Source organism: Chroicocephalus ridibundus, chromosome 1 (genome assembly GCF_963924245.1).
Source record: "Chroicocephalus ridibundus chromosome 1, bChrRid1.1, whole genome shotgun sequence".
NCBI classification, from domain to species: Eukaryota; Metazoa; Chordata; class Aves; order Charadriiformes; family Laridae; genus Chroicocephalus; species Chroicocephalus ridibundus.
The window spans coordinates 2,692,376-2,706,193 of NC_086284.1; the positions used below are offsets into that span (position 1 = coordinate 2,692,376).

Genomic DNA, 13,818 nt, shown 5'->3' on the forward strand with positions numbered 1-13,818 from the left:
TTAGCTATGATTGACTTTTAAGGTGCATTTTTTTGCTGTTTTTAAACTTCGCCAACTCTTTCTCAGGAACAATGGTGCTGACATGTCCATACAGGAGAGAATGCAGCACTACAAGCTTTCTGACAAAGCATCGTTGTAACCCAGATACTATATTGGTATTCTTCCCATACGTAGGCATTTTATAAATTATGAGGTCAGTACTAGCCCAGGTAAAGCCTTGATGCACAACTTAATGAAATCAATGTTTTAACTATTAATTAAAAAATGTAATTTCTTGTAACCCTTTGGAGAAAATTCATCCTAACTTAATGGCTCATAAGTCGAAGGAAAGCCATGTCAACTTTGCATCCGCAATAAAACAAAGGAGAAACTCTTTTAGCCAAGACAGGGAAGTAAGCTGTAGTTTCCATACATTTGTGTCCTGATTAATCACTGTATCATGATTTAGTTACTCTGAATCTGTCTGATCCAACAAGTTAAGCAGCTTGAGATTGTAATCATATGCAACAAGAAACATGAAATGCAAATTAGCAAGTTATGAAGTTGATGAATACATAAGCGGATGAGATTCTTTGGCTTGAGATACACAGTAGCTCAGGTTAGATGATTGGAACAGCCCCCTCCTAGCTCTAAACACAATGAATTTATAACTAGTGAAGCACAGAAAAAAAATTAATTTCTCATTTTCTGTGGCACTAGACATTATAATGAGGGCTCATTTTACAAACGTGACAACTGTTGTCTTCTAAGTGGATGGTAGTGCTCTTCAAACAAAAAATAAATACAGACTGTCTCATCGGTGACATTCAGTGTTGATCTAACACAAGACATAAAAGAACCCCCCCAGCATTTTCCTATGTGTCTTTTCTACCTGGAAATCAACTACATAGATAACATTCTGCTACCATACTTCCACACAGTAGTCTCAATCCTTTTGGGATTATTAAAATAAAAAGGATTAGAAGCAATTTCCAGGGTCGTTTTCCTGATAATCACATCAAAGAACCCCTTTTATAGAGGTACCAAGTGCCACTGCATAAACAGTTTCCTTTTAACCTCCATGCTCTCACAGAAAGCCGTTTCATATTATGATTGCTCCAATGTTTAAGAAACTTTTTCCAGATTCCCTCTTATATTTATTTGCAGGCAGTTTATAATTTTTTTTTTGTTTTCCCACAGTGTTTACTCTCTGTGACATTTATCTTTCAGTGTGTGCACACAGAGCAACTACAGGCTCTCTCAGCCTCGCTGCTCCTACGCTAAACAAGCCGGACCTTTCAGCGCGTACTGTCAGGGAGAGGTACAAACGCAGAGTACGGCCACTCTGCCCGTACATGCAGTGAGCCAGAGGAGTCACTGATCCTTAGATCCCCTGGTTGTGCTAGCGAGGAATTATCACAGCTAATACAGCTGTTAAGAAGCAGAAAATTTTGCTCAGCGCCAGCATGGCTCTGGTGCAGCCGTGCTGTTTGGGAACTAGTGCAGGATTGCACCCAGGCAACACGGACCTCAGGTCAGAATTCATTCCCGTGATCTTTCCCTTCGTTGTCTTCATACCTGTAACAGTTTGGATTCATCTTCCCTTGGATGTGGGTGGAAAGAACTGTCTGCTGTATTCTACCGGGGGTGCACTGAATGCTTTACCTACATCCTTTGCGATTGTCATGAAAGAAAACAGCTAAAGAGAAGCATCTGACCTGGTGTAGTCGTCCTCCACAAGCATGTGCTTTGGAATGGGTGAGTATCTTCCTGGTGAGATGGGGGCCAGGGATGCCTTGTACTCTAAAGTGCCATTGTTTCCAGAAGAGAGTATATGATTTTCCATCGGTGGAGAATAAGCTGATGGTAAGAATAAGCATTTCTAGTTAGCCACTTTCACTTTGATTAGATGTCACAAGAACACCATTTTTTAGATAAGTACCCAAGAATGTGCTCATTGCTGCAAATAACATCAAAACAGACAGTCCTTGCCTGAGAGAGCTTAAAATTTAACCAGAAAGCATGAACAGCTGGAGTTTTCCTGAAAGGCTGGTAACAGCAATGACAATAACAGTAATAATAATAATAGTAATAATAATCATAATGCTGACTCATTTGCAGGGATGGACTCTTTACAGGGGATCTGAATAAGAAAGGATAGTTTGTGCGACAGGAAACATTTTCTTCAATTAGAATTGACTCGAAGAAAGGAATGTAAATAGGAGAGAATGAGATCAAAAGCACACTCCTCTTTTTGGCTTCAATATACAGCAATAGGAGTAATATAGTAAGAGCTCATTGCAGGATAAGAGCAGGAATTTTACGTACGGCAAGAATCATGTATGATGAAGATTTAAAGCTGTGATTTACTAAAGGTGCCAAAATTCCCAATATAATTGGAATTTCAGTACCAACATAGATCGTGTACAGATCACAGTAAATCTGTATATTTAAAATAGAAAATGGATAAAAATTTCTTACATATTAATGATTAATAATGGAACTTACAGGACTATGCTGTCTGATTCTATATTGGGTCTGTGGGTTTTGTCGTTTGCTTGCTTTTTGCTATTCTGAAGTTACTGGGCATATTTATGGCTGGAGAAATGGAATAATAGTTGTATTCAAATCTAGTTAATGTAATTAGAAAAGGAAGTGATAAATAGGAAAAACGGTGATATGTGCTTCTGCAATGAGTTATGATTAATTTTCTCATGCAAAGAAGGCAGCTAAACTTTCTACTATTAGTTTCAGTCTTTCTTTCAGATGGTGAGGTACAGAATGTTTCAAAGCAAAATATCCCTACAGGGAAAGGCCATTACCCGTTCTGAAATGCTCTGAACGTGTAGGCATAATGAAAGGTTCCCTGAGGATAAATGAATCTGTATGCACCAACAGCCAGGGATGGGCTACTGCAAATCTTTTCAACCTTTAGTCTCCCTCTGGAATTACTTCTGTCTTCTCACATGCTGCTGATCGATAATCTGACATAATAAAACACACTGTTTGGGAACTCCCAACTTATTATTTTGGAAAGTATTATAAAGCGGGAGATTGGATAGGGACATTTAGCATTTTTACTTCTTGGGCTTTGCTAAGATCCAGACCAGACTGCTACCGAACAACATGATTGCCATCTGTTGTAACATTTGCTAAGTAAATAGGTATCCTCAGCACAGTTGAGTATACCACCCAACGGGCACGTTACAAAACCTTCCCTTCTATTTTTATGGAGCAACCTGAATAAGGAGAATTATGGATATTTAGCTTTTCCTTCAACTTTGTCAGTCCATAGTAGCAACACTACGCAAAAGCGCAGAAATTGAAATCTCTAGCATTTACTGGGAGAATCTGCCTTTTCCAGCCCTTGGTTGGCCTTAAGTGCCCCTAGGATTTTTGGCAGGAGATCAAGATGGGTTCAGATCAGTTGCTGAAACTCTTGCCAAAAATTAAACTGCCGTCCAGTTGTTAGATGGTGCAGCTGGTCCCTGTTGGTAGCTGAACCCAAGGCAGACAGTCTTTAATGAACAACTAAATGAAGACAGGGAGTTTCAGTAATGAACTGTTTTGACCAACAGGCACCACTGACATAGAGGGCTGCAACTGAAATGTTAAGATTGCTGTGAATGAGCAGGGAATGGGAATGCCTGCGTATGGACACCAGGAGGACTGGCAGGAGGGATACAAAAATGGCATGTGTTGGTAGCACCTAGATTCATCAATAGGTCTTCAATACTCAACTACATGTAACTTGTCAGGATAGCCTACACCCAAACTAACGCAAAGACTCAAGCCATTAAGAGATGATGGCAGGAGATAAAGACTAGATTTTTGCCTAGGACAACCATATAAGGAGACAAAAGAGAAGTGAATAAATCCTGAAGACGTGCACAGGTGTGTCAGATGGAAGAGACAGACGATCCTAAGTGCTGTCTTCTCCTTAAGGGAACAAAAAGCCCAGCAGCAAGGAGGTTGTCAGCCTAAGAAGAAGGTACATGTGTATGATAAAGACTCCACAGCCACCCACCCTTGTACCTGATCATCTCAGGGAGTCCTGGAGATGCACCTGGATACGCGTCTTTCTACCTGAATGCTGGACATAAGCCTAGATGGTTTTGAGTGTGTGGGTATGACAGCCTGTTTGAAATCAGTTTGTTTTAAAATAAAACAATCTTCCCCTCCTATGAGATCCTGCACTGAGCTTTACTATATTGTTTCAACAATTTTTCCTGCAACAGAGTGTACGTTGAATGCAAGAACAGATAAGGCCTTGGCCCTCGGTCCTCAGTGAGAAACTAGCAGATGAACAAATGTAAAATTAATGGAGACACTGAGAATAAAGCAAAGTGGAACAATAATTTAGGAATTGGATATAGACCGAAAATAGGTGAATTTGTGTCAGTAGACCAGCGATTTTTACATTCCAAGTAGATATTTTATTCAAATATCATATATATTTTTCTCAGGCTTTTCACTAAGTTTGTACAAGATGTTTAGCTGCTTGTTCCACTTTTTCAGTGGACAGGGGACTCCAGTCAACAAATCTAATCACATTTCACAATTTATTTGTGTATACTTATCACTGTAATTGTCACAAGAGTTATGGTTCAGTCCAATCACCTGGAGAACGGCTAATGGGAATCAGCACAATAGTACATCAGCTACATCATTACTTTTGCTGCAAAAATACTTTAGCAGAGTTATGTTATTTGTAGTACTTCATGGGTGTAGCATGCTTAAGTGGCAATAAACGTTTCATTTTTGTAGCCTTCCAAGCTGTTTCATAAACTTTAATGGGGTACTTTGGGCAAGCTATGAAAAAACCACAATAATCTAACAAACATATCTCCTACAAAATGAGTTGCAGATTTCACTTACAGTGAGTAATATCTGGTGGGCCATAAGGATCGGTCATGTAAATGGTGGTGGGCTTTCCAACTTTCAGATAGACTACATCTGATGTGTTCTTCAGTATCGCTACTGCCTCTTCATGGGTAACTTCTTCTAAACTGTAATTATTTACCTTAAAGGAGAAATCAGACAGGTGAATTGGGATGCAGAAATAGACACAAAAATTTACATAGTCTTGTAGTTATCACAATATTGGGAAAAAATGCTGTAGACAAAGAGCCCTGAAGGTTACAGAAGCAGTATTGCAGCAAGGTAGAGAATAGAGTTTTCTTAGCACATGCATATTCATAGACTGATGGAGCAGTATTAATAATATCACAGAATCATAAAGGGTTGAGATGGCACTTGGTCTTGTCAGTAGAAAAGTCCTTTGTGATTTTCTCTTACCGGTATCATCATTACATAAAACTATATTTAATAACAATTTAATAACACCACACCATTTACAGAAACTGCCTATGCTACTTGATCTATCAAGATGAACTGTCCAAGTTCACCTCTCTGCATGCATGGCTGGGACCTCAGAAATACTTAACACCCCCAAATCTTTTAATCTCTGATATGACATTGACCGTCAAAATAATAATAAGAGGTACGGAGTGGTATACAGAATAAGGGGAAATAAAAAAGGGCAGTTCTGGATGGGGTAAAAGGGATTTTCAGTGTGAAAGTTTGTCAGTTTTCTGGAAGCACAGGAAAGAGACACTGAAAAAGTAAGAGAATGTAGTACTAGCTCTGTGCTTTATCAGTAAAGAAAAATACTTAACCAGAGCAAGAATAAGAGGTCATGGAATCATAGAATGGGTTGGGTTGGAAGGGACCTCTAAAGGCCATCTAGTCCAACCCCCTGCAGTCAGCAGGGACATCTTTAACTAGACCAGGTTGCTCAGAGCCTCATCCAGCCTGGCCTTGAATGTCTCCAGGGATGGGGCCTCCACCTCCTCTCTGGGCAACCTGGGCCAGTGTCTCACCACCCTCAGTGTAAAGAATTGTAATTGTAAAGGTCAGGACCACATTACAATTACTACTGTAATTGTAAAGGTCAGGACTACAGGTCAAATAGGGAAGGAAACAGTGGCAATAAACATTGTGCATTTATGCTTTACTCCCAGAAAAAGAAAATAAATAAAAAAAGTGTCAGAAGTGGTTTATTGAAGAGGTGTATAAAATTTACTCACATATAAATGCACTACATCCACATAATGTCAATAATAGGTTGTGAATAGTGACAGAATAGTGAATGGTCCTTGTCTAAAAAGCATATATCCTGAACAGAGAAATTATAGGAGAAGTAAAGAAGGATGTAGATAGAGGTTTCAGACATGTGGTGTAAGCCAATAGAAATGGAATCACAGAGGATCTCGAGTTGGCAGGGACGCATAAGGATCATTGAGTCCAACTCCTGGCTCCTCACAGCACTACCTAAAGCTGAGCCATAAGACTAAAAGCATCATCCAGACGCTCCTTGAACTCCGGCAGGCTGGGTGCTGTGACCGCTTCCCGGGGGAGCCTGTTCCAGTGACATACATTTCACGGTGGATGTTGTATATGAAATATTTCATTGGGATCCAAAGTGCCATCCTCCAACTTCTACAGTTCTTGCCAGGTTTCCTTGTAAAGCTTATGCAAGATGGAAGAAAAAGAAGCTCCTGAACTATAGTATAACACAGCACAGCTATAAATCACAGGAAAAAATACATACTTTCTAGGGAATTTAGTATCAGGGACTTGACTGTGACAATAAACTACTGCCAAAGGGTTTGGTAACTGGAAAGAAATCCAGGTATTGTGAATCACTAGAGGACTCTTCATACCCAGACGATTTCAACACCCAGAGAGAGTGAGTATTACTGGACGGTATTGTTAAATGTAAGAATTCTCTTTAAACTTCATTCCTTGTATAATTCTCAGACTTGGTTTTAAGGTTAATTGAAAGATGCAATGACAGGCATGTTATGACAATTCGACATGAAGAGCAATGATACAACCTAACACTCAGAAGAGAGTTGCTGACACTGTATGCTGTATTTTGACAGGTCTTCTATTTAAATAAAAAGCCTGATCCCCATCTTCTATACGTTTCTATTTTTTTTCTTTGTTATGAACAGCAGTAACATACAAATGCACTTTTAATAACTAAATGCCTTTTAAATTACTAGGCTGATAGCAAGAAGTGGCTGAAATTAAGCCTTTCTTGTCTATGTATTTCAAAACTGTCAAATGCTGAAGCTTCACACTTTTGGAAATGTGACAGCAGTTATCCTTTACCTTTTCTCCTTCCCACGCTGTCTGTCCATTGTATCTATCTTGTTGCGTTTCATCCTCACTGCAAACTTTTTGAAGTAAAGAAAATCTCACATAATAACCCCCCACTATACTGCTGCTGGAAATAAATGTTCTTAGTCAAAAAAAAGACACAAAATGAAATATAGTAGCACTGTCTGGATTTTCACTTTTGGTCTTTTCAGACGTGTATAAAAACAATTAAGACACAAATTGACTTGTTTGAATTTTTTTCCAAAGCTTTTTTCCTGGAAACCTAGCTGATAAAAATCATGGTTAGGACTGCTGTACTTCCACCACAACATACTCAGGTGTCACAGTTCTGCAGGTGGAGGATAAACAGACATTTTAGAAACAGAAAATATAGTGTGATACGTATAAAACTTGTATTTGCTATGACAGATCCTACTTATCTCTCTGAAAATAACTTCACAGGACAGGTATTTTAACAACGCTGTGTGCAAGTTGTACAAATCTTGATGTTAAGACAAGAATTAAAAAGCAAGTGATTCTAAACTAAGAATTAATATCTGCGCAGTTATTCATTATGGTTATCTTTATACAATTTAAGATCCTAGAGATCACTGCAAAGTTTATGTACAATGATTTTTTCCCCTCATTTCTAGTATATATAAGCTTAAGCATTCAGAATATTGTGGAAAACTGAAATATGTAGAGCCAAAACTTGGTAGATCTTGAAAGAAGGTAATGCATGAACGAAATCAAGATGCATAGGATAACTTCAGAAAAAGGATGCTGAAGGAAATTTGAGGAGAAGAAAGGACCCTTCAAACTAAACAGAGTTCTGCTATATAAGTATTCCAGCAACATATACCAAAATTGCTTTTCAAACTCATCCCGAATACGTAGAAAACTAGAGGTTTCTTGTCTCTAGAGAGAACACTCCTAGAAAGGAAGTTTGGTACTAATTGATTTTGTCCTGGACAACTCGGTTCTCAGTAAACAAAGAAATAGACAGACTCAATGTACATCAAGAGTAAATACATAAATAAACAAAGATGTTGATTCATTCATTAAGACAAAATTCTCAGTGGTGACATCAGTTTCTTTTAAGCAGGTGCTCTCTGAGAAGGAGATAACACCACCTTCCTTAGTCATCAGCAACATCAATTTAGAATTACAGTATACAAAATATACTCTGCATTTCCCAGTTTCTTTCAGAAAGTAGTGCTTGCTTTGGACCTACAACTCCCGTTAATACTAATATGTGCATGTATGAATGTCTTTTCTACTCCTTGATCATAAACCAATGATTACTAATAAAGACATCTGTATGTATTCTAATATATGAAACCAAAAACCTGAACACATGGAAGAATTATATTGTTCAGCTCCCTAAATATTATTGCAAGATGGCTTTAATATGGAATTTTTGTATACAAAGAAATCTCTGGACTCCATTCTTCAAAATATGCTGGAGATGGTGATAATTAGGAAATATGATGTTGTAGCTATTTTTTATGCTAAAATTCATATAGAGCGCAGAATCTCTCAGAATCTCCAAGATTCTTGGAGATTTCTTGAGTTTTTCTTGTTTCCATAAAAGATGCCAATTTTAACAGAATTTCAAGTACTAAATCTTTTTCAGTGGTTGTGGCACAGCCAGTGCATGATACCAAAGCTTCACTCCTGCTGTCAAGATGACCCTAGTGGAGCATGTGGTTGAGCTAGAAGTGAAGATGATAAAGAGTGGGAGATGCGCAGAAAATAAAAAAATCAAAGTGTATATGGCATACAACCCTCTGAGATGCTGAAACTTTTGTGCAGAAGGGCTGACATCAGAGCTGAGTGGTAGAACGGGTACTGCAGGCGAATTTTCTGCCTCTAAGAAGCCAATTTAAGTAGCAACGAATTAAGGGGGGACAAGCCCCTAAGGCAAATGCTAAAGAAGAAATTTATCCGAGTAGTCAGTTTAGTTACAAGAGTTAGACGTTTGAGCCACAAAATGCTGCAGCAGAAGGCAAAGCCAAGGAGGAAAAAGGAAAACGGACATCGGGCAAGTGGGGCTTTTCTAATGGGAAAAGTTCCACACAGAAAATTCAGAAATGCAAACAGCACCTGGAGTAAAAAAGAAAAAAAAAAAAAAAAGGAAAGCTGTTTCTTTAAATAGAAAGTATGTTATACAAAGACATACTGATATTACAGGAAAAGAATAAGAGGAAGAAATAATATAGCAATAGAGAAGGAAATTAAAGAATTAAAGATACAAGTCCAATCAAAGACGTTATTTGAATGATGGGGGAAATCAGTAAGAAATGTTGCCAAAGAGATATAAAAAGACTAAGGTGGTTTTTCTTCTCCTAAATAGCACAATCAAGGCAATGAAGTGTAAACTTCAGCAAGAATTATTTTATTTGGAAGTTTTCCTAGACTCATATTGGAAAGCAAAGGCACCGAGTAGCAGCTAGAGTGAGAAGCTTAGAATCCCCAAAATGACTGTACAAGTGCTCTAAAGAATAACTTCATTCACAACAGCATAAACTGATAACAGAATAAGAACTCTGGAGGAATAAGTCTGTCTTACTTAATTTTCTTTTTTTAAAGGGAATTCATTCTTTTCCTCTACTGATTTAGATTAAGAGAGATTTGATTCACTCAGTGAATGAGACAAAGAAGTGATCTTTACCTTGCCAATGGTAATGTTTGCTTTTGTGTAATATTCTATTTTTCATTCAGAACGTGGATTTTCCTGAGTCAAAGTTTGCTGGTAAAAACCTGTGACAAGCCATCTGTAAATCTAGAACGCTGATGGTCTTTTAAAAAACTCACCATGATTTAAAACGCTGTGAAAAGTGAAAGGGTTTTCATGTCTGGAGACCAATCATTTGTCCTAAGGATGTAAATCTGTTTGGATTAGCTAACTATTTATAATCCCACGGACTCCTGAGTTAGTTGTGCAAGTGCTGGACTCTGAATAGAAAGAAACTGGCTATTTTCAGAGGACGCAGTCTGCTAATCCCTCTGAAATTAGCTTGCTTAGATTATTAAATTATGGGCTAAGTGTCCTTACCCCAGACCTGCTCTTTGCAGAGAAACACAAGAGTTTGTGCTTCACAGAGAATACAAGACTGAGCTCCAGGCTTCAAGCAGTGTAATGCATACACAGTGCAAGTGGCACTGTACTGTTTAGACCATAATTTTTCAATCCCAATTTAGGATGACTTTGGTAAAATAAAGCACAACACATCTTTTAAGACGAATGAAGTGGCATGAGGATGAAGGAACAACCAGATGAGAGTATCATTAGAAGTAATAAATTGGTAATTTATTGCTAGGGTACTAACCAAAGACTGCTCCTAGCAAATCTCTGCTTGAATGCTAGATAAAGCACTGCAAGAGTCAATGACAGCGTACATCTGGCTCAGAGCCCAGCGCTGCATCACAAGGGATGCAGCCACCAGACCCTCTGAGTTAGTTCTAGTCTTCCTGAGCACTTCCTGAGCACTAGTTCAGTCTTCAGAGTACTGTACTTTTTCTAGTGTGTTTCCTTTGTACAACATCCAGTACAACCTTCAGATCAGGTACTCTCTCTTCACACTGTTTTCCTCCTTTACGTCTAACTGGGTACTGCCTGTATTCCACCAACTGGCACAGCTCTGGCTCTGTGGGCGCACCTACCTGAGTGACGAATGTGGGCACCGGGAACGATTCACAGCAACATGGGGTCCGGATGATATGGCATCATAGAATCACAGAATAATAGAATGGTTTGAGTTGGAAGGGACCTTAAAGATCATCTTGCTCCAAATTCCCTGCCACGGACAGGGACACCTCCCACCAGACCAGGCTGCTCAAAGCCCCATCCAGCCTGGTCTTAAACAATTCCAGGGATGGGGCATCCACAGCTTCTCTGGGCAACCTGTTCCAGTGCCTCACCACCCTTACAATAAAGAATTTCTTCCTGATATCTAATCTAAACCTACCCTCTTTCAGTTTAAAACCATTACACTCCCTGATCCAGAGTCCCTCCCCACCTGTAGCCCCCTTCAGGTACTGGAAGGCTGCTATAAGGTCTCTCCGGAGCCTTCTCTTCTCCGCATTGAACACCCCAACTCTCTCAGCCTGTCCCCATAGCAGAGGGGCTCCAGCCCTCTGAGCATCTTCGTGGCCTCCTCTGGACCCGTTCCAACAGGTCCATGTCCTTCTTGTGCTGAGGCCCCAGAGCTGGACGCAGGACTCCAGGTGGGGTCTCACCAGAGCGGAGTAGAGGGGCAGAATCCCCTCCCTCGCCCTGTTGGCCACGCTGCTTTTGATGCAGCCCAGGATGCGTTGGCTTTCTGGGCTGTGAGCGCACATTGCTGGCTCATGTTGAGCTTCTCGTCCACCAGCACCCCCAAGTCCTTCTCCTCAGGGCTGCCCTCAAGCCATTCTCTGCCCAACCTGTATTTGTGCCTGGGGTTGCCATGACCCAGGTGCAGGACCTTGCACTTTGCCTGGGGACCTTGCTCTGGCCTTGCACATCCATGCTATGCATGTTTTAAGGGGGTTAGTTTGCATCACATCTAGTCTGCTGGCTAGAACCCCTGTTAGCAGCTGCAGTGCAATGCCAATTAGGAATGCTCCTGGACCACATTTCCTGTTACAGTTTCCTTAACAAAATTCCCATTTGTTTTCTAAAAGACCATCCCACAAGACAGCAAAATCACTTTAAAAGACCACTTCTTATCAGAACCAAATGCTAACCTAGTTGTATCTCAAATGGTATGCTCTGATGACTTTAATATGAACATTATCCTGCATCCATATACAATCTGAAAGGAACAGATATTGCTAGGGGATCCTGTGAGGAACATATCAACAATTGTGCAATCACAACCCCATTACAGCCCTATGAAACCATCAATAACCTGCTTTTTTTCAGCACAGAATTGGGTAGGAACCAAGCCTAAATTTCTGAAAAGGAAAGTGACTCCTGTTGCTTCCTTCTGTTTTCAGCAAGAAAACAGAATCTAATTAAATCCCTTGGTATGTTATATCACTTTTCCTACAAGCATAAAAAATCCCACAGAAGCCTGATCTCTGACTGCATGGTAAAGAAGCAACAGGCTAATGGATGTGGCCCAAACACGCAAGGGTATTTTGGAGTAGAAGACTAAGTTTTGAAAAGCTAATGCCTGGAAGAGTTAAATATTAGCTTAATTTTTCTTTTAAAGCCTAATGTTTTTAAAGTTTTCCCTGAAGCTATTAGTGTTGTTTTGTACTAGTAACACCACACAGTTTTATACTGATTTCTCATTTATCCATTCTGTTGATAAACTCTTCCAAAGTGAGCTGATGGCATCAGATAAAAGAAATTAATTATTATCTGAGAGGTCATAACTTCTTAAACCATTTTTTAGCTCTTCTTCCTCATCATTATCCATGAACTGGAGGAGGTGAGGAGTGCGGTCTCCTCACGTTTGGAGATGACCACTGTGTGGCGGGTCCATATACTCGAGGGCAGGGCTGCCATTCTGGACAGGCTGGAGGAAGGGCCTGACAAGAGCTTTATGATGTTTAACTGGGAGAAACAATAAGTCCTGCCTCCGGCACAGATTAATACCCTTCAAGAGCAGGGTGTGGCACTAGCAGCAGCTCCGTGGAAAAATTCTTGGGGCTCCTGTTGGACAGCAAGCTGGGCATGAGGCAGTTGTGTGTCCTGGCAGCAAAGAGGTCAACAGCATCCTGGGCTGTAAGAGCAGGAGTAGAAACAGAAGATCCAGGGAAGAATTATTCCACAACAGTTGGCATTCATAAGAATGCAGCTAGATAACGTGTTCAGTTTTGGTCCCCCACTGCAGGAAAGAACAAAGTCGAGCAAGTTCAGAGGAGAGCTACCAGGATGGTTGGAGTTGGAGCACTTGCCCAGTGAGGAGAAGCTGGGTGAGCTCGGCTTGTTCAGACTGGAGAAGAGATGCCTCTGGGGACAACTAACACCCACCCCCGAGGTGCTTACAGGGAGGTCATCAAGACAGAGCTAAGCTTTTCAGAGTGGTAACAGGATGAGTGACAACAGGCATATGTTAAAACAAGAGAGGGTCAAACAAGTTAAAAGGAAAAGCATTTTCCTCTTGAGGACAGTTGAGCAGTAGAACAGGTTTCCAAGAGAGACTGTGCAAGCTCCATCATTGGAGATTTTCAAAATTCAATCGGACAAATTCCTGAGCAACCCGATCTGACCCTACAGCTGACCTGGAATTATTGTGTTAGCCTGTGATGCTCTGTATGGGATTTCCCCTTGTTCCCTTCCAGCGTAAAGAGAAGCAACCTAGCTGAGACACACCACCAGCAGTAGGAGACATCGTAGACATTGCCATCAGAATACAGTAAGGGAGTATTTTCCTCCTAGCTGTAAGTCTTCAGAGCAGACCTCTGCTCAGTTCTTTTCACATATACCTAGAAAAACCACTGAGTTCAGTTTTCAGCTTGAGAACTCTTATGCTTCCTCCAGTAATTTTCCTAATGGGCACCTCATGATTACCCTACAACGGAGCATCTTCCTGTGGAAGTGCTCAGGATAAAAAGCCTTAAGCGCAGGCTCAGTGCCACAGAAACATAACAGCACAGACATGCCCTCGTACAGATTTCACAATAATCACAACGCTCAGTATTTACATAATATATCTTCTGAATGCTTAACACACT

The 13,818-nt window shown here is 40.3% G+C and overlaps 1 protein-coding gene across 24 annotated transcripts in view; it reads right to left on the reverse strand.

Annotated features, from left to right (window-relative positions):
• The window catches only part of DLG2 (discs large MAGUK scaffold protein 2), a 1,060,606-nt gene that overhangs the window by 291,904 nt on the left and 754,884 nt on the right, over window positions 1–13,818 (reverse strand). For all 24 annotated transcript variants that reach the window (XM_063325909.1, XM_063325871.1, XM_063325941.1 and 21 more), the window contains 2 exons: window positions 4,858–5,002; window positions 1,698–1,839 (listed from right to left, as the gene is read on the reverse strand). In XM_063325909.1, the coding sequence (XP_063181979.1) occupies window positions 1,698–1,839; window positions 4,858–5,002 (287 nt within the window). The remainder of the gene's footprint in view (window positions 1–1,697; window positions 1,840–4,857; window positions 5,003–13,818) is intronic.